At 33.4% G+C, this 23,425-nt stretch overlaps 1 protein-coding gene across 2 annotated transcripts in view; it reads right to left on the bottom strand.

The window, feature by feature from the left end:
• Positions 1–23,425, bottom strand: part of LOC130441021 (zinc finger protein ush) — a 190,434-nt gene that overhangs the window by 51,319 nt on the left and 115,690 nt on the right. Inside the window, exon 1 of one of the 2 annotated variants that reach the window (XM_056774472.1) lies at positions 22,711–22,753. The exons of the other annotated variant lie outside the window; for it this stretch is intronic. Within the exon in view, the coding sequence (XP_056630450.1) occupies positions 22,711–22,714 (4 nt within the window). The 5' untranslated portion in view covers positions 22,715–22,753. Of the gene's footprint in view, positions 1–22,710; positions 22,754–23,425 lie in introns of those variants that run through there. 2 annotated transcript variants of the gene reach the window in all.

Genomic DNA, 23,425 nt, shown 5'->3' with positions numbered 1-23,425 from the left:
TAAAGAAACGATTAGAAAAATTTTACACGAGGCACTACACATGACAAAAGTCTGTGAGAAGTTGGTGCCAAAAATCTGATTCCCGACCAAAAGCTCTTACGTCAACAGGTCTGCTCAGATTTCCTTGAAAGATTAGAAAAAAATCTGCTTTCAGTCGATGGAAGCGATAGAGCAAAAAACGGCAGAGCTCCTAAAGACTTTCACCAAAGAAGACTTCCAGCACTGCATCGATCAATGGAAAAAACGTATGGAAAGGTGTGTGGCGAGGGGAAGGGAGAATATTGAGTATTCGAATGTAGAATAATAAAACCTTTTTTCGTAACCAGTCTAGTTATTTAATTGCCAGACATCGTATAACCTTAATTTTTGAATTCCCGATCAGCATAAAAGTAAAGCAATGACACTCAATACCTCCAAAGCTCTTCACAGCAACATTGGAAGAAGAATTGCCTAAATTAGACTGAGGCAACAACACTACAACCAGGAAGGAATCACTGATGACTTCCTCCTAACTGCAAGAACAAATAAATGAACTCAACACAGCTAGCAATAGAGAAGGCCTTAAAATGAACCTACCTAAAATGAAGGTAATATACATACAATGAATTGGTACATAGAAGAGACATTTGTAGCAGAATATATATATATATATATATATATATATATATATATATATATATATATATATATACCTGGGGCAACTAATACACAATTCCGAATCTATACTACAAGAAATTAATCAAAAAAAAAAATTAGCCTGGGATAACTTTAATTATTCTCAAATCTACGATGCTACTTCATTTAAAGAAAAGAAATTTCGACCAATGCATATTAACAGTCATTCAGGCATCAGTCGGCGTTGTGTCACAGCCACGTTAACATCTCCGCCATTATCGATGCTCCCGCCGAGTGTGAATTTTGATTCGTTTTCTAGAGGCTGAAGGCCATGGTGCTGCAGAAATCCATCGGAGAATGAGTCGTGTGTACGGGGAAAACTTCATCAGTAATGGTGTTGTGCGTGAATGGTGTCGAAAGTTTAAAGTTGGCCGTAATAATGTGCATGATGAAGGGGACCAAGGACGAAAATCTGTCGTTTCACTAATAACAAATAAAGTTTGTTTCGTTAAAAAGCTGGTGACGTCCAATTTCTCCTTCTTCTTTCTTCCATAGTAAGTCTAACGGCTGTTCCTTCTTCAATATCTTTCTTCATCCTGGCTCTAGATTTTCACTCCAAATCTTTCGAGGTCGACCTCTACTCCGTATTTCAATTGGAGATTTATCTCTTGCTATTTTTACCACTCTATCTTCTATCATTCCACTTATATGTTGGTTCCGAAACATCTTCTGATGTTTTAGTTTCTCTCTTGGTCTAAGAATGTTTTTCCCGACATCCGCCTGAGAATTTTTATTTCTGTGCTCACCAAGAGTTGTATAATTGATGTTTCTGGTCTTGTTCCTGATGTATGTTCTGTTTGTTGCTTTGTGAATCGTGTTTCTGTTTGTTGCTTTGTGAATCGTGTTTCTGTTTGTTGCTTTGTGAATCGTGTTTCTGTTTCTTACCTAGTCTTCTCTACATCTCCATAACTGGTTATGACCATTTCAATTAGACTTTATAATTCTAATTTGCGTCTAATGGGCTGTTTTGAGGTTATCATTCAGTTGATATTTAATAATCTAATTCCGTAACATTGGACTAGCAGCACTTTTTTTACGATTTCATCCATTATTATGATGAATAACATGCGACTAGACGTCCAATTCAATATTTATTATTCACTTTGTTTTACTAGTGAACAATTAATTTTTGTCCTGTTTAATGTCAAACTAATTTGATGCACGTTTTTCAGGTAGCATTTGATGTCAACTAGTGTATGGACTAATGAAAGATAGGTTTGAATAACATCGATATTTAATAAAGAGAAATTCTATTCAAATATTAAGTATAAATCAGAAAATATTTTTCAGATTACCGTATATCATCAGTCAAAACGTCAAAAAATTCCTTCCTAATTTTTCTTTGGTTTTTCTATCCCCGAGAAAACGATTCTAATAATCTCAATCTTAAAATATCCATCAGCATTTTATCAATAACTTTTAAAAGGAGTTCTATCTTTTTTTATGTTCAGACGATTCTCTGTGGGAAATTTGGTTATCGAGCCAGTCAAGATTGAAGAGGAGATTACTTAGTGGAAAATATAAATTTCCGATTTCGTTACTGGGAATTGTTGGCACACTCACACAACGTTCGATAAAAATATTTGATTTAAAGATATTTTTCCAATAACGCCAATGTGCTCGCTACTAGTTATTTGGAATGTACTGATCCAATCATACAGAATGTCTCGTAACTTTGATCGTTAAAGTATGTCGATACAATCACTACAATTGTATATAACAATCAACTGAACACACTGTTTACACTACCACTACACCAACACTCACAACTACACTGTCGCGCATTTCAAAAACAAAGTCCCTGACGATGATAACTTGATTATCAAAACGGGCATCGGACGGTGTAATTGGGAGTGTGAGCAGTATGAATTATCCCGTTACAGGGTCGGATTAGGTACGGTCCCAATCCCTTTGTCTGTGTCAGTTCATTTCAAAGAAATTGCGATATCTTGCGAGGTCTTCCAACGCTTCGGCGCCCCAAAGACGACTTGTCGCTAGCTATTTTGACCATTCTGTCGTCATTCATTCGATCTATGTGTTCGTTCCATTCTCACAAGTGTTTTCCAGCGATCCAGTGCACTATTTTCATTCCGATATAATTGTTTCGGAAGATTGTATCGTTCAGGCAAGCTGAGGTTGGTGCTGCTTTTGCCGCTTGGTTTCTCACCTCCGCTTCGATATCACCGTATCCTGATATTCAAATTTCATCTCTTGTTGTATAATTTACAATCTACAACCAATTTGTTTCTGAGATGGTCATGCATTTCGTTCTTGCTGCAAATATCTTGTTGAATTTGAATAATCTCTGTAGGTCATCTTCGTATTCTGCATTCAGAACAGCATCATCCATTCCATTCCCCATTTTATGCCCTTTCAGGTTACGAGTGTATTCTCCTAATCGAATACAAATGTTTATAGGAATCTCCTCGGTAATTATGCCATTGATTTCAACCTGTATTTTGTTTATCTGGTAAATGGTTTTTATGATGTTATATGGGATTTGCCTGTTGTATAGAAGGTGTTCCACGTCCTCCAGTTGTATTTGTCAAATGCCTTTTTCAGGTCTATAAAACATGTCTATGCCTCCCGCTGCATGATTGCAGGAAAAAGGAAGAGGGTTCATCGGTCAGGCCAGCTCTCTCCCAATGTAAAAGAAAACAGCAACAAGCTCAGAACCAGACAAGGACGCAACCGAAACTAAATTTTATGTAATTTAAACTATAAAAAAATGCCAGGTATTATGGTACGGCCTGAGTAATGGCCTCCCAATAAATAGCCATAAATTTACGGCTTTCGTGTCTTATCGAATTTTATAGACACTTCCTTAGATTGTGAAAAATACTATACAAAACAATTAAACGGGTGGAAATTATTTAGGTTTATTGACGTTTTAATGACAGCAGGATGGTATATTACCAAATTTCACGTACGTTCAAGTTTCCCAAGACAAACTATTTGGAAGACACTTTAATGGCCATGTAGATTTCCCGGTTTATTGTCTTCAGAATAGAATTCGTAATCCATAGGCGTATAACTTCTTCTAGTAGACACTTACATTTTCACCTACGAGGATGGTGCCAGAAGTACCTGGCCCAAGAAAGAAAAGTCAAAAATATATTTATTTTTCAACGTAATCCCCTTTTAGCTCCTGGCGATGTTACATAAGTTCGATACCCTTTTTATAATAAGAATAGTTAAGCTGTGTGAGATGGTGCATTGTCTTCATGAAACAACACTTTCTTTTTAGCCAAATTTGGCCGTTTTGTTTGATTTCTGAAAAAAACCCACGTCATGACCTTGCCTGCAGATCTTTGTCCAAATTTTCGGTTAATTTGCGATGTACAGCACTTGTTAAGATGTTTACTATGTTTGCTAGCTCGTAAACATCCAGAAGACGATCATCTAGAACCGCTTTGTGGATTTTCTTCAACATTTCTGGAGTCGTCACCTAATTTGGTGGACCACTACGATGCTGGTCTTCGGAGGTCAAACGGCTTCGTTTAAACTCTCCTACCCAATCTTTGACTGTTGGTAACGAAGAAGCAGTTTCACCCAGAGTAGAATATAGTTAAATTTTCATATTGGTTGGGCTAATATTAAACAGCGTGGTGTCTTCAATCTTGAAACATATGCTGTATAGATTGTGTAGTTTTTCAAGCAACTAGCGCCATTTCTGGGTTAGGTCAGGTACTTCTGGGACATTTGTCGTACATAGTTAACATTCTTCTAACTTATATCCTGAACAGCAGGTAAAGAAATGCAATTTTTGATATTCCGGTGATGGAACCACCGTTATTGTACGATTTTCTACAGTTCCTACCCAAAAAATGAAATTTGTTTCTCACGGAACCGGAATGAAACTTAATATTCTTTGAATTTAGCCAATTCTTTAAATATTTTGGATTATTAAGTTTTATCGCCTTCTCGTACTTAAAAATAGATTATAACAAACCACGATTATTGGTATCAAAATATTTATTTGTTATATATACATATGAAACACGCATTCAAAATCTGTTATTTGTCGATTTCTACTAATTTTTTTTGTTTTTCGTTTGGGCGAGGTATAATGATCTATGGATACCCACCGATATGAAACCACTGGACGGAATAAACTACGGCCACAGTTGAGGGGATTGTCCATCAAGCTGGAATGTGTACTAAACAGTGGCGTTCTGCAGCAATTAACCCATGATCGTTCAAAACTTTTTTTGAAATGTTTCTTAATTAATATTGTTTCAAACAACTAAAGTTGCTTCTGATCAATTAAGGGGTAATTTCTATGAAATAATTCACAATTTAAATTAGGATAATGAGTTTTCACTAATATATTTCTCAAAGTGGTGTTATCCCAAACGTCAACAATTACTATTTTATGGTTGATGGTATCCAAGAAACATTCCAGTGGAGTGAAACATTTCTTACATTTGTAAATTGGTAGATTTTTACATAATACACACACTTTATATTCGGTTTCCCTTTTAACAATTAAATGATCTAACCGATCCGAAGCAAGCTCATTTCCAAGTACAGGCTAGGTGTGGTTAATGACCATAATTCTGAAGAATGTACAAGAATTGCAAAGGGTCTAATCTAACTGCCTATGTAGTAGCCATCCTTCGACCATACAATCATTTATGGTTCAGGAAAAAAAAGGCCACCACTTTGGTTATTCTTTTCAGAATACGTATTCGCGGATTTTTGGGTCCAAAAACACAAGTTATCAAAGCCGTAACGACGTTGTTGCCATTTCATCGAACCATATTTCATTTCCCATTGAAAATCATTCCCCCACATGTACCCCATATAAAAAATATTATTTTTCATATATTTTATATATATATATATGGGAAAGTTTTTGAGTTTTTCCTAAAAAAAGCAGCTACTTTAGTTGTATTCTTTTCCAAATTTGCTTTTTTGCCAATGGTCAGAAAAAGGAATCACGAACATGAAATATATAACTTTTCATGTATGTTACCCAAAACCACCCCCTTTTATTATGAATCACATGATCTGTTACCTCTTCATTATTAACCTTCACCAGTTTAACATTAAAAGTGTCTCTAAAAACTAAAAAAAAAAATTCATTACTACAAAATTCTGAATTGGGATGCATTTGGTCAGTAATAGGTTAAATGGTTTAACAGTGATTTGAAACAAGTAATATTTAGATTACAAAATGTTTGAGCTGATAAATTACGATAACGGTTCATCCCTATTTGATTAATAGTAATGATTTCTACATCAATGATTTTGAGATATGCATATGGACTGAACTGATTCTTTCACCAAATATGAATGGCAGTTGTTTATTGTGACAATTTATAACGTTTACGAAGAACCATTCACAATAAACGAAGAGGAATGCTAATTTTTAGAGTACAGTCCTGACTTAGCACATTTTAACAAAACTGAAAACTTCGCTAGTATAACAGTGATTCCAAATCAATATAGATCTTCAAAAATATTTTAACGTCTATTTTATTACAATGCAGGTGAATTTTTTGAAATTGAAGATGAAAATTTGTTTTTTAGACGACGCCATCTGGAAGTTGTTCGTTCTGTATTCATTTACATACCGAAAGTTGCGTTTTGAGTGTTCCATGTAGTGAAAGTGACTGCAAAACACTTCCGGGACGCTCTGGAGTGACTCTAGCCACTTCAATGTTGACAGTTGACAGTTTCACTTCGATGATTTTGCATAACCTTGAATTTTTAATGTTCTGAAATTATTTGATTTATCCGAATATTTGTCTAAATTAATGAATACTTGGCATACAAGTAACTATGTTAGGAAAGTATACGAGGATCATACTAAAGTCAGATTGCGAATCGAAACTTATCAAGCGACTTGACTTACATATCTCTCATTTACATTTCACACCTTTGAAGGTGTTGTTTGAATGAACTGCTTCGTTTGTCGCGATATCCTTATCAGTACAATCAGTTACTCAGTTTTTGAATCCAAAAAAGTTCGTCCAGTACCTTTAATTAATATTGAACCAACGCCTCCGAAATAATTACAAATTAATCGTACGGATTATATATTTAATATTCGTATTTCCGTAACAAATCAACTAAATCAATCGATAAATTTTAATGGAAAGTTCTTAAATTTTGTTCTAGATTTTCAGTAAGACTTAGTCTTCTTTGTAGAATAAATGGTACTTGTCGTTCATAGAAATCAATTATTTCCGAAACAATACGGGTTTGGTTTTAAATATCTCAGAGATATTAGAGTTAAAAATATTTTTCAATGCAGGGCCGGATTAAGATTTATAAGGCCCGGGGCTAAAATAATGACGGCCCCCTTAAAGAATTCGAAAACCCGGAAAAATTCACAAAATAATATCAATACGTTAGATTTGTGGTATCAACACATCAAAAAATACAAGATGATTTCCAAATGATGGGGCCCTCTTGGACCTGGGGCCCGGGGCTATAGCCCCCCCAAGCCCCTAGCTTAATCCGGCCCTGTTTCAATGTATAAAAAAATTTGCTATACCTGCATCAGGTTTTTTATATCGTAATATATTAAAACCTTTTTGGGAAAATAATAAAGAGGATATTATTCAAGGTGTGACTTCAGGGCTTAAAAATATAGCGTTTACATACGTAAAATCACCGCCGTTTTCTATTTATAAAGAAAAAATGTTAAATCCTATTCTAAACAAAATGAAAGAAAAATCGATGAATGAACATTTACGAGGCGACGGATTGAAAATGGTTACAAATAACGAAAATGTACGGTGCATGATGAAACCTGTTTTTTTTTTTTTTCATTTCAGCTTCTCAAGTACTAAATGTTCGTATAAAAGAATCTATTATTAAAGGGTTACTTTTAAACATAATCATCACTAAAATATAGAGACACATTTCATATCTGGATATGTGTATTCAAAAAACTACCGGACGGACTTTTTTGCATTAGAAAACTGAATAACTGATTGTACTGACAGTTAAATCATACAACCCCATTAGATGTGTTGTATGTTATGTAAATTTTATGAATTCATGTAACTTGACAAGATACGATGCACAATCGACTTTACAAAAATTCCTAATTCCTTCTCAATATTTTTTTATTATGGTAATTAAAACGATTGAACTAGATAAATAATTATTTTTATTGTAACGTTGAAACCATCAATCCGAACCATCACGCGAAACTTCTATTAAATTATTTTAAATGTCATTAATTTTAATCTGTTTATTTGATATCGATTGCGTGTATATTATTAATAAAAGTTTTTTTTTATTTTCTAAACATTCATTATTTGACTGACAGTTTAATTTTTAAGGACCAATTGATTTGTTGGATTTTAAATGGCTTTATTTTATAAATTCATTCTCTATTATCACTTTGATAAAGTATTACAAAATGAAAGTTAAAATTAACTGGATTTGAGGAATTTAAGTGAAAAAATATTAAATTCCATTTGAGGGTTAGAAACTAAAGAAAAACTGCTCCAAAAAGCAACTACAAATATTAGTAAAAACCTTTAAAACGTAATGGTGACAAGCTGAAATTTCATATAAGAAAAAATATAGAAAAAGTCGAAAAATATGAATTTCCCATATACAAAAATAGAAAAAGACTCCTCCGCCACGTTGTTAGTACCGTTGGAACTAAAGATCAGATACGCTTTTGTCCACTAAATCAAACTACTTGATTTTTGTGTCGTTTTGGAGTACTCGGACTCATTGCGGTCACGACGACATCAAATATTTCGTTCGGCTTGATACGTTTTTCTCCAAACATTTTGAATATTCCTTTGTTCACGTATTGTGGCACAGTAGTCACTTCGGATTTATTTATTCTAACATTCGAGTTTTTGAGGAAATTCATTTGTTATCGGCCTCCAAATAAAATTAAATAAAACCTCGGAATGTATTCAAACTCTTTCTCTACCTAAATCTTAGTAAATTTGTGGTTATTTCATTCTATATTCGCTAGAAAATTGTCCTTTTCTTTTTTTTTTTATTATCGTACTCACAAAAATTCCTTTATGGACTTCCTCTAGTTTCAAGCAATTTGTATTTTCTATTTATTTTGGAAACACAACGAATAGATTAGAACAAATTTCTGTTTGGTTATATTTTAAAAAATATGAATTCAGTTTTCTTATAAGTTAGAGCATAAGCTCCTTTTTATTCAAATCTATTCTTTCTACTCGCTCCTTCAGTAATTTCCATCTGTGTTACCGATTCCTTCCTCATATTATTTTTCCCCGCCATTCTACAGTTGTCAAGTTGGAGTTTCAACCCAAAGGACTCAACCAGTACACCACGAAAAACATCAACTGGGAACTCAGTTGAGGGCTGCAACCATCCCGGATTGCCATAAGCTGGTGGTGTCCAATTTAAAACTAATCGTTCACCCCATCTGAGTACCAGTTATTTATTATTCCTGAGGACGAGTGTCCAGCCGGGGAATTTAGGGTTATAGTATCAAAAAAGATATTTTTGGTAGATTTGTTAGGTGACGAAAAAGAGCCCAAAAAAGATAAAGAAACAAACGAAAATTGGTTACAAAAACAGAAACTATACTTTCGTATGAAGAACCAAGTACTAATAAACTTTATAATGGACAAAAATCTGTACATTCGTTTTTTATTTCCCGTCCGAAAGCAGTGGTTCTTAATTTTCTTTTTCCAGATTTCCAAAGAAGTATATGCTTTGGTCTTCCTCAATTTTTTCTGCAGAATCTCATATCTAGCATCTCTTTTATGTTAACTTAGATGTTAGATACTTTTAACATCCCACAAACATGTTTGATCATGATATATTTACTCTCGAATTTAGTACTCCTTCAACAGTGGATGTTAAAGGCGCTTTCCAGGTCCAAAAATCTGTGCTTTCAGAACAGTCGTTGTTAACGTTGGAGCTGGTGGAGAAGATGGCAGCACTGCTGGACAAAATGTATGTAATATCGTACCGATGTTTGAGAGAAGAAAACTAGAAGGGTTTCAGTCAATTTTAATAAACCATCATTCAATAGACAACGAAACTAACAATTTAATTGCATATTAGAGCTCATAGAAGATGAACCAATAACTTTATCAAAGATATTAGCAACAACTCCAGAGGAAGGTCGAAAAGCGTCTTATTGTCGTGTTGTTGGAGGTTGAAGCCCTATTGAACCAAACTGCCTGTTCTTGGAGTTATCAGTTTGTTTGGGATTACAAAATATCTTTTCTGTGGATCCTACAAGAAGGCGAGTGACATCAACTATCACCTCATCCAACATAGGTTTCCTTTACGAAGATAATGAAGGCATACATCCCACAATTGATTTCAAAGAACCACCTATTCTTGAAATACAACAATATCTACCATGTTTCCAAAAGAAGCCAAATGAAATTCAGTTTTAAACTCGCTTTTTTACTAGCAACACTTAAATTTTTCATAATTTTTACTTCTTTCGAGCTATCAAAATTATTTCTCATAGATGAGACCATCAAATTTGCATCACACCCTGAGTCAATCCACGATGTTTAAGTTGCTTATCATAAGTAGATATCGACCACCTCCTTACTCTCTACAGGGTTGCCAAACTCATTTTGAGTATATGTAAATAAAATATCTTAATGTAAAGCTATCACATCACGAGGTCGATCAATTATTCCTTTTAATGTCACCGAGAACATTTGTTATTAATCATATAAGTACGTTGAATCAGTAAAATAAATTTTCGCTTCGTCATCTCACTATCTTCTTAGTCGGTTTCACTTTTCAGTTTATATTTGTTAAATTGTAATTTACCCGATGTTGAATAGAAATCAGATGTAAATTGGGAAACGTAACCGGTCGGACGTTCGGGGGAGTTTATGTTGCTGTCATAATAATAGGCCAGTATTTCCAAACACATAAAGAGTCTACAAATAATTAACAATAACTGATCACGTAGATTGAATATTCCTAAAATCGTGGTTGTTATTTGATTTTGTCTTTATTTCGTGAACAAAACGGACACAATTGGGCAACATTGTATTTTTGTTGATTTAGGCAACTCAAAATACACGCCTGTATTTTATATTGTATATACATATAACAGAGAGGGAGAACCTCCATTTTGACCTTTGCATGAGTTACAGCATTGTCTAGTGTCCGCCATGAAATTATTGTCGATTATCACAAAAATTATATTAAATTAGGTATTTAGTCCCAAAAACGAGTTTTTCTCATAAAATAGGACTAAAATAAATATATAATGGTGATAATGCATCAACTGGCAACGCTGTGTTTGTTGTCACAGCTGATTGGTTGATGGAAATTATTTTCTAAGGGAACGTAATCGTATTTGCGTAGTTGTCAGTTTCTGTTTTTTCAGAGAGAACAATCTCGTGCACAGTACAAACGTATAAACCACATTAAAAGTGTTAAACGTGTTTTGGAACCCATCTAGTGCGCCCTCTAGGCGCGCAGTCTCGTTATTTAACAGCCAGACCTCGTATACAACAGTAAGTGATAAAATATTTGTTTGAGACTATGGATTTTTTATTTAATCATCGATAATTTTTGTGGAATTGTTTCATTATACATTCACAGTCTTGAATTAAAAATTTATATATTATTACAATTAATAATTTCACAAAATACATACATAATTAATAATTAGTTTGTATTAATGCGGGAATTTCGAACTGTATATCTATATTAGACTGGCCTAAACTCTAGCGGATGTCGAAGGGCCGTTGTTCTACCGGCATGTTAACGTGTTAACGTCGGGATGTTAGTCCATGTGAACACTGGTAACGCGGCCAAATGACGTGTAAGAAGCTTGAGTAGAATTTTAATCAACTCACTTTTGAGATGACCATATATATATACTGTCGAATAGATTACGAAGTAATAAATCTTTCCGATGATTATGGTAAAAATGACATTAGGAAAATATTTTGATAGTTAGTAAACGTATCTTTATGAAAATCGATTTAGCATTCGAAAATTTTGAGTTGAAATTTGTTTAATTCTCAAAATTTTGCCACTCTACGAGTCATTTACGTTCAAGTTGAAGATCTAAAGATGCAATTGATGAAATTTCAGTCAAACGAGTGTATGTAATGTCTTTCACTTATTTATTTCAAGAAATAATTTGATATACGAGGTGCGGCTATTAAGTAAAGAGACTAGTGTCAACTGTCAGCTGTCTACTATTTCGAACGCGATGTCTACCGTGTCTGTAGTTAAACCAATGTAGCCGTAAAAATAGTTTAACGGATTGTTGTGAAATTTCACATGAAACTTATAAAACTGCAAATGTTTGTCAAGTCCACGTGTGTTTGATTGGTTTTCAAGATAATCGAAAATATATGATGAAGATGATGAATCTAAAGTAATCGACAACGAATTTGTGCTGCAAATTTTAACATGTATGTATATAATACAATCTGCTTCAATTATATAAAGACTTATCGCGAAATTTATAAGATGAAATTATAAATTTTTTCACAAACTGTCTTTTTTTTATTCAATGTGTATATTCTACTTCTACTAATACCTATTCTTTGTATCCTTTTCAAAGGTTTCTTTCTATTTTAGTTAATATTTTTTTTTAAATGATGTCCTTTAAATCTATTTTCTCAATACATATATGTTTGTCCCATGTTAACAGAATCACAAGAAACTTCATTTATAACATGATTTAATACACTGGGATGAAAACATCATAACTGAACAGGAAAATAATAAAAGTAAATCATATAAAAAAGCTTTAAGAGCTTAGAGCAAATTTTAGTAATTGGGAGTAGAAGGCAATAATATATCTGATAAAATAGCAATGGAAAGATCCAAATTCGCTTCTTCGTAATCAGTACCGATACAATATTGAAGGAAATGGGGAAAAAAAACGAAAATGATGAAGTTCTAACCGAATATTTTAGCCTGAATGGACAGAAATTCAAACTAGTGGAAAGACCTAATTGTAGTAAGAAAAATAAATTCCCATGAACATACTTGAATGCAAGAATCTCAGCATACTGGTTAGAATAGAGCAAGAAGACATATTCAAACTGAAACTGGTGTTATGTAATGAAAATAAAAGGATCAGGAATAAAAAAGAGTTTGAAATAGAGTATGAAACTGAGAAACTGGGTAGAAGAGGTGAAATAGTTCTTCCAGATCTCAGTGAATCTTCTTATCATTCATTTTTACTACAAAATTGATAATAAAGTCTCTAACGATGGTAAAGATACGTATTTCATATTTTGGTGTTTGATATTTTTATTGATAGTTAGATCGGCTTTAATAATAATGTTCAGTATAACTTCTTCGGTTATTTTTTGATGCTGAACTCTACCCCGAGTCACTGTGATTTCATGGCGACAAATCACAATTTGAATGGAACTACTTTGAAGAACACCTTCTGAAAGTAATGGGATCAGCGATAAACAGTGAACAATCCCAATACCACAGCAAGAAAAGAAAATAGATGATAATGGGTCGCATAGTGACAATTCAAGAAGCCAGCCACACCCGGTGGATTCTCCGATTCAGAAGAGGTAGAGCGAGAGAAGGAAAAAAGGGATTATTCGGGCGTTTTATTCTTAACTAAAGTATTTTCAATAACATCTGGGGCATAAGAAGAAGGAAACGAAGATCTTTGGCAGCCAGATTAAATTTTGAACATTTTGAAAGTAATAGGATGAGATGTGAACATAGCATCCCCTATACCACAGCAGAAAACGGAGACAAAATAGATCCCTTGCGTCGTTTACTTTAAGGAAGCCAGCCACGTCCAAAGGGTTCCCCACTTCAAAGGAACTATCTGTTAGCTAGGCCAAGAAAGATAAAGGAAACAACAAATAGGGAGATTAGCGGTAAATACTGAGTATTCCCAATATCTACAACAGCAAGAAAAGGTAATAGAATAGAGCCTTTAGGTCACATATATACTTTGTAAAATCCATACGTGCCCAGAGGATACTCCAATTCAGAAGATCCGTCAATGGACTGGAGCGAGAGAGATTAAGGGGACAATAAAGGGATTATTCAGACGCCATTGTTCTTAGTTATGTACATTGAATAACACCTTGGGCATATGTCGTAGGAAACGGAAATCTTTGGTAGTTAGCACCATTCCGTATCCTGAATTTTCTGATCGGAATTATCCAAGCAATGAAGACCGACAAGGCGGGTTCCTTGTTGGTAAAAAACTTTGAGAAACATCAGAGATATTTTCTTTAAATTGTTATTTTTTTGAATGGTAACATCTGAAACGCCTCTGTGTTCTACGTCATGAGTTTATACCGTCTCGCGATATCTGAGCTCGCATAGCGTTTTTATCAAAATTTATTCATCTTATCTAGTAGAATCTCACTCCGGCATTGTCTAGAATGCGCCGCGAATTTTCTCCCTTTTAGAGTGGTTCTGTGCGCGGTTATTCAAAAGTTTACTTTAGAATATTTAAGACTTCACTCTTCATGCCGGTCATCTTGGAAGAGGTTTTTCTGAGAACTAGAAAATAGTGGAATATAGCGGAGTTTTGAATTTTTGAATATTAATCAAGCGATTCTCACAAAACGTTATATTTGTCTACAGAAAAATTGATAAACCTCGTCGTGTTTGCGACTACATCTTGATAAATATAAAATCACCGAATAAGTCGTATGACACACAGATGGCGCTGCCATTGTCAATTCCATATGACATTTACGAAGTACCAACTGTCAAAAGATTATGTGTTAAATTTCGTGACGTTTCGATTAATCAGCCATGTAAGCCAAACTACTTTTGTTATTTTCAAAACAATGGATTCAAAATAATTTTAATTTATGATTGCTTCTTGATGGAAAAATATAGTGTACAAGCTCAAAAGTGTTATCCCGACTTTGCGTAGATATGTGACAATGGATGAAACATAAATCCATGAATTCACTCCGGAATCATCATCTGAGTGAACTGCAGTCGGTGAACCTTGTCCGAAACATCTAAAGCCACAACAGTTATGGCCTCAGTATTTTGGGATACGACTGGAATGTTGTTCATCTCCAAGACAATGCACCGATTCACAAGTCGAGGGCAACTATGGCTACATTGAACTAATTACGCTTCGAATTGCTTTCTCATCCACCGTATAGTCCAGATCTGACCTCAGCTATTCGCTGATATCAAAAAAGTGCTCGGCGTTAAGAGATTCAGCTCAAATGATGAAGCAATTGCTGAAACTAAAGCCTATTTTGAAACAAAAGACAAATTCTTCTACAAGCACGGTATCGAGAAGTTAAAGAAGCGTTTGACGGAGATTACATTGATAAATAAAATCGATTTTTGATAAAAAATTTGTTTTTCTTCACGCGACATTGTGCCCGACGAATTTCCCACTTCCTCTTTAAACTTTTTTATTCTTACGCCTCAGCTAGTTCAACTTGTCGCTTATTTTTCGATGGTTTCCAGTAATGAAAGTCATACAAACCAAGAAAACTTTTTCTTATCGAAGCATTTTCCTACGACAGGCTTCCAGCCAATAAAAGGAGTTGGTTTTCCTTTTCTGGCTAGTGTATTTGCTTTATCTTTTTGATACTTAATGTTTGGAGATATCGTTTATTACTTGACATTTGAATTTGAATTTTGTTCAATAAATCGAAATGCATTTTAACGTTCCAATTAGCAAATTAACGTTACTCTTAATAAATCATCCTACTTAAGAGTGTGGGGACAAAAAATCAGCAAGTAAAGTAGGCGTTGACTGAGAATGTTATTGTCTTGGTAATTTGACAGGTGTCAAATGTCAAATAAATACGTTACGTCACTGTTAGAAATTTAGTTTCAGGTATGGAAAATCTAAAAGTTTTACGAACAAAATCACTTTGTAGAATGGAAATATCCATACAAATAATTTACGATATCTGTCGGCGTGTTGAGATATGTACTTCGATTGAAAAAACTCATGAAAAGACGGCAAAATAAATGCTAAAAATGTAGAGAGAAGTTTTAGTTAAAACGGCGCACGGAAAACTGTGAGTCGCTTTACGAAAATTAGGCAGATAATTCAAAATGTATTAATTTCGTACAAAAAATCAGTAAGTAAAGTAGGCGTTGACTGAGAATGTTATTGTCTTGGTAATTTGACAGGTGTCAAATGTCAAATAAATACGTTACGTCACTGTTAGAAATTTAGTTTCAGGTATGGAAAATCTAAAAGTTTTACGAACAAAATCACTTTGTAGAATGGAAATATCCATACAAATAATTTACGATATCTGTCGGCGTGTTGAGACAGGTACTTCGATTGAAAAATGTCATGAAAAGACGGCAAAATAAATGCTAAAAATGTAGAGAGAAGCTTTAGTTAAAACGGCACACGGAAAACTGTGAGTCGCTTTACGAAAATTGGGCAGAAAATTCAAAATGATTAATTTAAAACAAACAAACGTTGGTCGTTGAATCAAAAGCCTTTTCCATATCCATATATTGAGAATTGCGTTTCGTTAATATATATTTATCTGCAGTTAAACTATTTTTAAAGCCGTAAATGGCCGTATTTCGTAGAATCAGTTGTCAATGTAACGAATGAAGAACATTAAAAACCTATTATTCTTTTGGACCAGTCAGAAAAGAGTCAGCTGTACCTAATACTCAAATGATTAATTATCTAGACAAAAAATCTCTCCGTTATCATTTGCTATATCTAAAAGGCAGAAAGAAAAATAGAGTGTTTCCACTATTCTCTGTCAATCATAGTTTTTTTACCTAACGCAGTGCGTTCGAGATTATCATCGTATAACAAAACGACCGACAACTACGAAGGCTGACCCACAATAAAAAAATTGCCGAATTTCTATTTTTAAGGTCTTTTGGAATGAAAATTGTTCAACAACCATTGTCAATATGGTTGTTACAATGACAGAACTAAGCGTGCTACAAGACATACTTTTGCTCAACTTACGTAACTCGCTTACGTAATTTTGGAACTTAATCGGCAGAATAAGCACCTGTAGTTGCTTTATTTTGCCAGTAATCTACTTGGATTACCTTCCCTGTTGAATTGAATTTTAGCAACGGTGAACCTTGAGCTTAGTTAAAGCGACCATCGTAAAGTCACGTCAAACTTTCTTGGTGGCGGAAAGTTTCCTCATGATTCAATTTTGAGCAAAAAATGTTTCTTGTACAGTTTTCGTAAATTCAATACTTCAGCTATTCACGATGAAATTCGATGAGTTTTCGATCAAAGAACGCATGTATTTGAACGTTTTTTTTTATATGACTTGAAAGCTCATTCTGTGTGAAGCATTTTGGTTCATTTGACATACCTTCATAATCAGCATCATTTTGTAATTAACCTTCAATGTCCATTTAGCTCGATTTTTAATGTTTATACCGTTTACGTTCAGAAAATTTAGACAAAAAAGTCATAAGTAAATATTTTCAAGCACAAAATTCGCGGCAACAAATACAAAGTTAAATTTTGTAAACTTGTGTTATTTCTTGTGGTTAGAACAACTTTTTATTTTGCTATTCATCTTGGAGGTGGTCTGTTGATTGATATAATAAACGTGGATATTAAGAAACGCTACAGAAAAAGTACACGTGCGACAAAGGTTAATGACTGTATTTAGTATTTAGCCTAAAACCTACTTTTTCGAAAGCGTCTACAGACATGGTAGACAAATCAGTGTAGCCGTTCATTCATTAGTATAGGGGCTGTTCTTTTTAGTAAAAATAGAGCAAGGGATTGTTGTGAAATTTTATGTGAAACTTGGAAAAACTGCAATTAAAACTTATAATTTAATAAGATAAGTGTATAACCATTTTACAAATATTTAATTTATCATTACTAATTGAAAATATATGTATTAATATACAATATCATCAAGTTTTACGTAATTGCACCAATGATTTAAGGAATTATAAGCATTTTAAATATTAATTGCTGAAGGTAATGAAATTCTAGCTTCTGGCAATGATAAAAAGAATTCGGTAATGAATTTTTATTTGACGGTAATGAATTGGAAGATAAGTTATTATATAAAACATAATTAAATGAAAAAAAAGCGAACATAATTTGAAATCCTTTTTTATTTAGGAAAATTAACAAAACTTACCAACCAATTGAACATATCAGACTTATAGCTGATATAAAATCTTACCTAATACGACACAAACATAATTAGTTAACGAATCATTAAAGTTCAATATAAACTACGAGGTAGTTCAAACACTTCAATTATTTGGTTTGGTATGAAATTATCACTTTCTAGTAGTAACTAACTCTAAGTTACAACGAATATAATCAGTCTTTTCATTAATCAAATATATTTAAGTTTTCTTCATCGCTTTCTTTATTTTTTTCATCTTTAATTATATCTTCGTTTTCTTTTCCACTTCTGTCATTAAGACAAATTTTTCAAAATCATTTTGAAAAGCGGTATTTGACCAATCAATTTCAACATCTGACAATATTTTTACTTTTGGGGAAGTCGTAACTGGCTTTGCTGTTTCTGATATTTCGTTGAATGTTATTGGAGATGATTCAGTAACTTTTTCAATTATTTCTGGTGTAGTATGTTCATCAAGAAATTCTTGTAACATCTACATTGCTTCCCGGTACATCTATATAACCCAAATGATAACCGTGAGTGCATACGATTCCGTTTTGACGGAAGGTTTAAGTGTTTTCAGGATAACCGAGAAGATATTGAGGATTATTCACGTTTGGATCGCCCTTCCACTTATCGTGGCGCGATTGCTAAATCTAAAGGAATTAACAAAATTGATGTCTAAAGTCCTCACAATTGAACAACAAGAAACTCACAAAAATATTTCTTTTAGTGCTTTGAATGCGTTTAAAAATTACTCAAATTTAGTAGAAAAGGTACCTAATAATAAATAATCTGCATTGGAAGGAGTTGTTGAAGCTGTGGACGAAAAAATGGCGCGCGTCCTGAAGGAATTGACAGTAAAGGACTTTGAAAGTGATAATAAATAAACAATCAGTCCAGTAAATTTTTTTACGTGTTTAAAAAATTAATTTCCAATCAGAACAGACCTAACATCAAGACGATTTATCAACAAAAATATAGATCGCAAAATCACGATTGTATTTGCCCAATTTCCACCCAATAAATTATCCAGTCGACAAATTTCGGTCAACAGACAACCGAAGTGTCAAAATAATTTATGTCCGAAGGTGGGTGGTGTTTTTGACGAAGCAAAAATAAAATTTTAAAAAAAAACTCGAAATAAAAATCTTGTAGCACCCATTTTCGATAGGAATCGTTATTTGGGCTGGTCGAGCTAGTTAAAACGATAACATCACTTTCATACAAGCCATATAGTCTGATTGCCGTAGAGATAAGAGTCGATAGCGGGTAGACGGAGGGGGTATACGGCACCGATGCATGCCGTTGATAAGACTCCGGACCGGGTCTTATCACAACTCATCAATCAGCCTGAAACTGATAAACAAACTCTGCTTGAACGCTGGGGGACCGCTTATCAGCCTCGACGGTTTCCATCTATAAAGACCCCAGACTTCGTACTCCCCCTACCCTTCACCTCGTACCAGTCGTTTCTATCTTTCTCGTCGTCTTTTTCTCTTCCTTCCCTTTTTACCTTTTAAACTGTGTGTTTTAATTAAAGTGATGTTTTCGGAATAGAGAGGTGATATCGATACAGGGACGTTAAATTGAAACTCGTTATGTTACGAAGAATCAATGAGGTAAATTTACCGTATTATTAATAGAGATACAAAAAACAGTTTTACCTAAAATTTGTTTTTAAGATGATTGCATAAAATGGCTCTTGTACGAGATAAAAAATTTCAATTTTGATGTTTTGAAATTTAGCCCTGCTTGACAAGAGACTAATTTTTCAGAAAACCTATTCATTTGTATAGTATCTTTGATATAGTATATACAGGATGGCTCAATACAATAGGAACGGAAATTATAGAAAACTTTCTTAGTTAATGCCGATGTAATTGCTGCCATTTTACCACGGGTAGTTTTTTAGATAATATCTGTAAACTTTGTATTTGAGGTATATCCACAAAAAAAGTCAAGAGGCGTCAAATCTGAAATCTGTGCGGAAACATCTGTTTCACAACCACCATGAAGTCACTAGTTGTTAAAACCAATTCCTAGAATTCACTATTCTTGAAGTCTCATTTTTTTGAGCCAAAAAACCTTTCCAACATCGAACATAGTGTTTGGTATTGACAGAGACGTTTCGCCTCCGCACATTTGCAAAGAAAAATTGAGGAATTATTGTGTGTCTGAGATTGCTGCTCGTACTGTCACTTTAGGACTATGCAGTAGTTTCTAGTGTTTGAGTTTGGCATTCTCAATGTTCCCGTAACGATAATTTTGACAGTATACCAACCCATTGATATGGAAATGAGCCTCATCACAATAATATTGTCAAAATTAAGAGCTTCATTAACAAATGCGAGCCTTTCTCTGAAGTGACATTCTTTCAATTGTATCAATTGCAGCTTGTATGGATGCGGTCCTAGATGTTCTAGTTGTCCTATTATAAACTCGTCTTTACTACCCAGGTGTGTCGATAGTTGTATCGCGGTCGTCGTTGAAAACTCGGTTACAAACATACAGGTGAAACTAATAAAATCGTGTTAAATTTTGTCAAAATCTTCGTTATGATTCATTCCATCAGTTGGAGGAACCTCTGCTTATCAAATATCAAAATCTTCCTTATGAACCACTCTATCTGTTGGTGGCAACTGGGTGAATCATTTCCGAGTTATTTAGGAACATATAAAACCTCAAAAGCAACTCAGATTTAACCAGAAATGCTGTACCTGCTTGTGGTCTTGAAACCTGCAAGAAAAATAAAGTGGATTGTTCTTTGCATTACGTGGTGGTAAAACTATTTTATTTTTTCCAATTTTTCCTTTAGTCTCACTCTGATTTTTGTACTCTATCTCTTAGTTCTTTATTTATAATCGTCCTGATGTTATTCTCTTTGGAATAAGACATCTGGTCGCGCGTAAATCTCGAAGAAATCCCAATTTATACTTCTACTCAAGTTTCCATCTTTTTAAATCACACTATCAATCTTTGTTTCGGGGAAAACATATTGCTAAATATTTCAACAAAATCTTTCTAGTAAGAATATCATTCCGTTCAAATTAAGTTCAACATTTCGCGTCGTCTACTAATCTAGAGCTTGTTGTTTCAAGCATATAGTTGTCTCTTATTTGATGTGTACTATTTAATGTGTCTATCCATAAAAACACTTTGGACGGACTTCCATCAGAGTTTCCGATATTTCCGTGAGTACCGATAAATTTGAAGCTTTATCTCTTGAAATGTTTAATGAAATTTCATATAAACTTGATTTATTATCTTTTATCATCGTATTACACACGCCTTCATTTAATTCGCCTCTTGTTTTCCAAAATAATATTTTTGGAAAGATCATAGATATCGATCATTTATCGAACTGTTCTTTGTCTCGGGTTATTTACACCCACCGATTGATTATCTGGGTACTTCCACTCAATTATTATTTATTTATTTGGTTAGGCCACATTCATCGACACTTTCAAGTTCAAACGACGATTGCAGGCTGATCCCACTTCTGAATTGTAAGTTTAAAGGTTCTCTCTACACTTTTATTTATTTGAAACAACTCATTTCTATGGTTTTGTAGTAACAAAAACGTATAATAATGATCACGTGTAATAGTTTCCTTCATGTATTGACAAACGACAAGTGACATTTATTCTCTTCTTTTCTCAAATATTACTTTTTAATTAATTGATTAATTTTTGGAATCAACGGTTGCATTTTGGTAGCCGTTGAAAAGCCACTTATAAATATACAAGTGAAACTAATGCAAACGTGTTAATAATATACGTAGAAACATCTATTGGTAATAATAATTCACGTAGGATTATCAGTTCTCAATTATTAATTGAATTAAAGTTTAAAGGTTCTCTCTACTCTTCTATTTTTTTTTAAACAACTGTTAACTCATTTCTATGGTTTTGTAGTAACAAAAACGTTTAATAATGATCACATGTAATAGTTTCCTTCATCTATTGACAAACGACAAGTGACATTTATTCTCTTCTTTTCTCAAATATTACTTTTTAATTAATTGATTAATTTTTGGAATCAACGGTTGCATTTTGGTAGCCGTTGAAAAGCCACTTATAAATATACAAGTGAAACTAATGCAAACGTGTTAATAATATACGTAGAAATATCTATTGGTAATAATAATTCACGTAGGATTATCAGTTCTCAATTATTAATTGAATTAAAGTTTAAAGGTTCTCTCTACTCTTCTATTTTTTTTTAAACAACTGTTAACTCATTTCTACGGTTTTGTAGTAACAAAAACGTTTAATAATGACCAGATGTAATAGTTTCCTTCATCTATTGACAAACGACAAGTGACATTTATTCTCTTCTTTTTTAAAATTTGACTTTTTCTTAATTTTTGGAATCAACGGTTGCATTTCGATAACCGTTGAAAATTCACTTATAAATATACAAGTGAAACTAATGCAAACAAGTTCATAATAACTTTAAAATAAGTATTATTGGTAATAATAATTTGTATTGTTTTTTTTTTACTTCTTTATACATAAGAACCTATAGTTCATTCATATTTTCATCATCCAGACGAAATTAAAATAGTTTAGAATTTGCTATATAGAAAGAATCAATTCCAGCGATTTTTGTGCACAATTCAAATTTTTAAATTTGAAACATCGCGAATTATTTATCATATTTCAACATAGGTGACACAGAAAACTTAATTAACTTTTAGACTCTTCACGGTATCATGAGGTACCAACTTAACTAACCTTCAATTTCGATTGTAATAAGCTTTTTTGACGCAAAAAACATACTCAATTATATGTAGTTTGATTATAAATTATTTGATGATGAAAAATAATGAAATTTTCAGTCAATTAAATATAAGTATATATATATATTCGAAAGTAATGGTAATTAATTCATTTCTTTCTAAGTTAACTCTAAATCTATTTACATAAATTATTACTAAAATCACAGATGGTATTATGATATTAATAGTAAAAGAAATCTAATAAACACTCACCCATTAATCTCAATGTATTTATACACACTAAACTTAACCTCACTTTTTCAATCCCGTCTCGTTTACACCAATAAACAGCTGGGCCGCGTAAATTATGGAATATTAAGACTGTGATAGAATAGAACGCACAACAACAACAACAACAAACGCGGACCGAAGTTGTTGTCAAAAAGACGAAGCAGACCGGCGAATGGCCGATAGAGCGTGTGCTTCTCCCCTTTGTTGATAGTAAAAGAGCATCGAGAGAGACAGAATGGGGGTACGGGGGATTGAGAGAAAGCCCGTGTGGTGCTAAAATTCAGTTGTGGTTGAAGGCGATAATGGGATAATAAGGAAATTTATTTTTCCCGGCGGGATTAATTATTTTTGTTTGAAAAAATTTAAGGTGAACGGTTGCGGGCTATTCTATTTGATTGAGTAATATACGGTGTACATTCACGAAGTAAGTTCACTTTGGTTGTATAAAAAAAAGGTTTGGAATAATTATTCATGGAACGGAAATCCAGAATTTTAAGTACTTGTTACGGCGTGGTACAAGTTTTTGTACGAGGATGATCCCATAAGTACCTGGCCTGATTTCATCTCAAAATTGTTAATGTTACTGCTATGAACAGTAATTGACAATTGCTCAATATTGGAAAATACCAACGTTCTAAATTTTCAACTTTTGTTGATTTCATTTCGTTATTTTTATTAAACTTGCCATACATTTTCA

Source organism: Diorhabda sublineata, chromosome 3, assembly GCF_026230105.1.
Source record: "Diorhabda sublineata isolate icDioSubl1.1 chromosome 3, icDioSubl1.1, whole genome shotgun sequence".
NCBI classification, from domain to species: domain Eukaryota; kingdom Metazoa; phylum Arthropoda; class Insecta; order Coleoptera; family Chrysomelidae; genus Diorhabda; species Diorhabda sublineata.
Note: the sequence above shows the minus strand (reverse complement) of the source record. Positions and strands in the feature narration are given on the sequence as shown.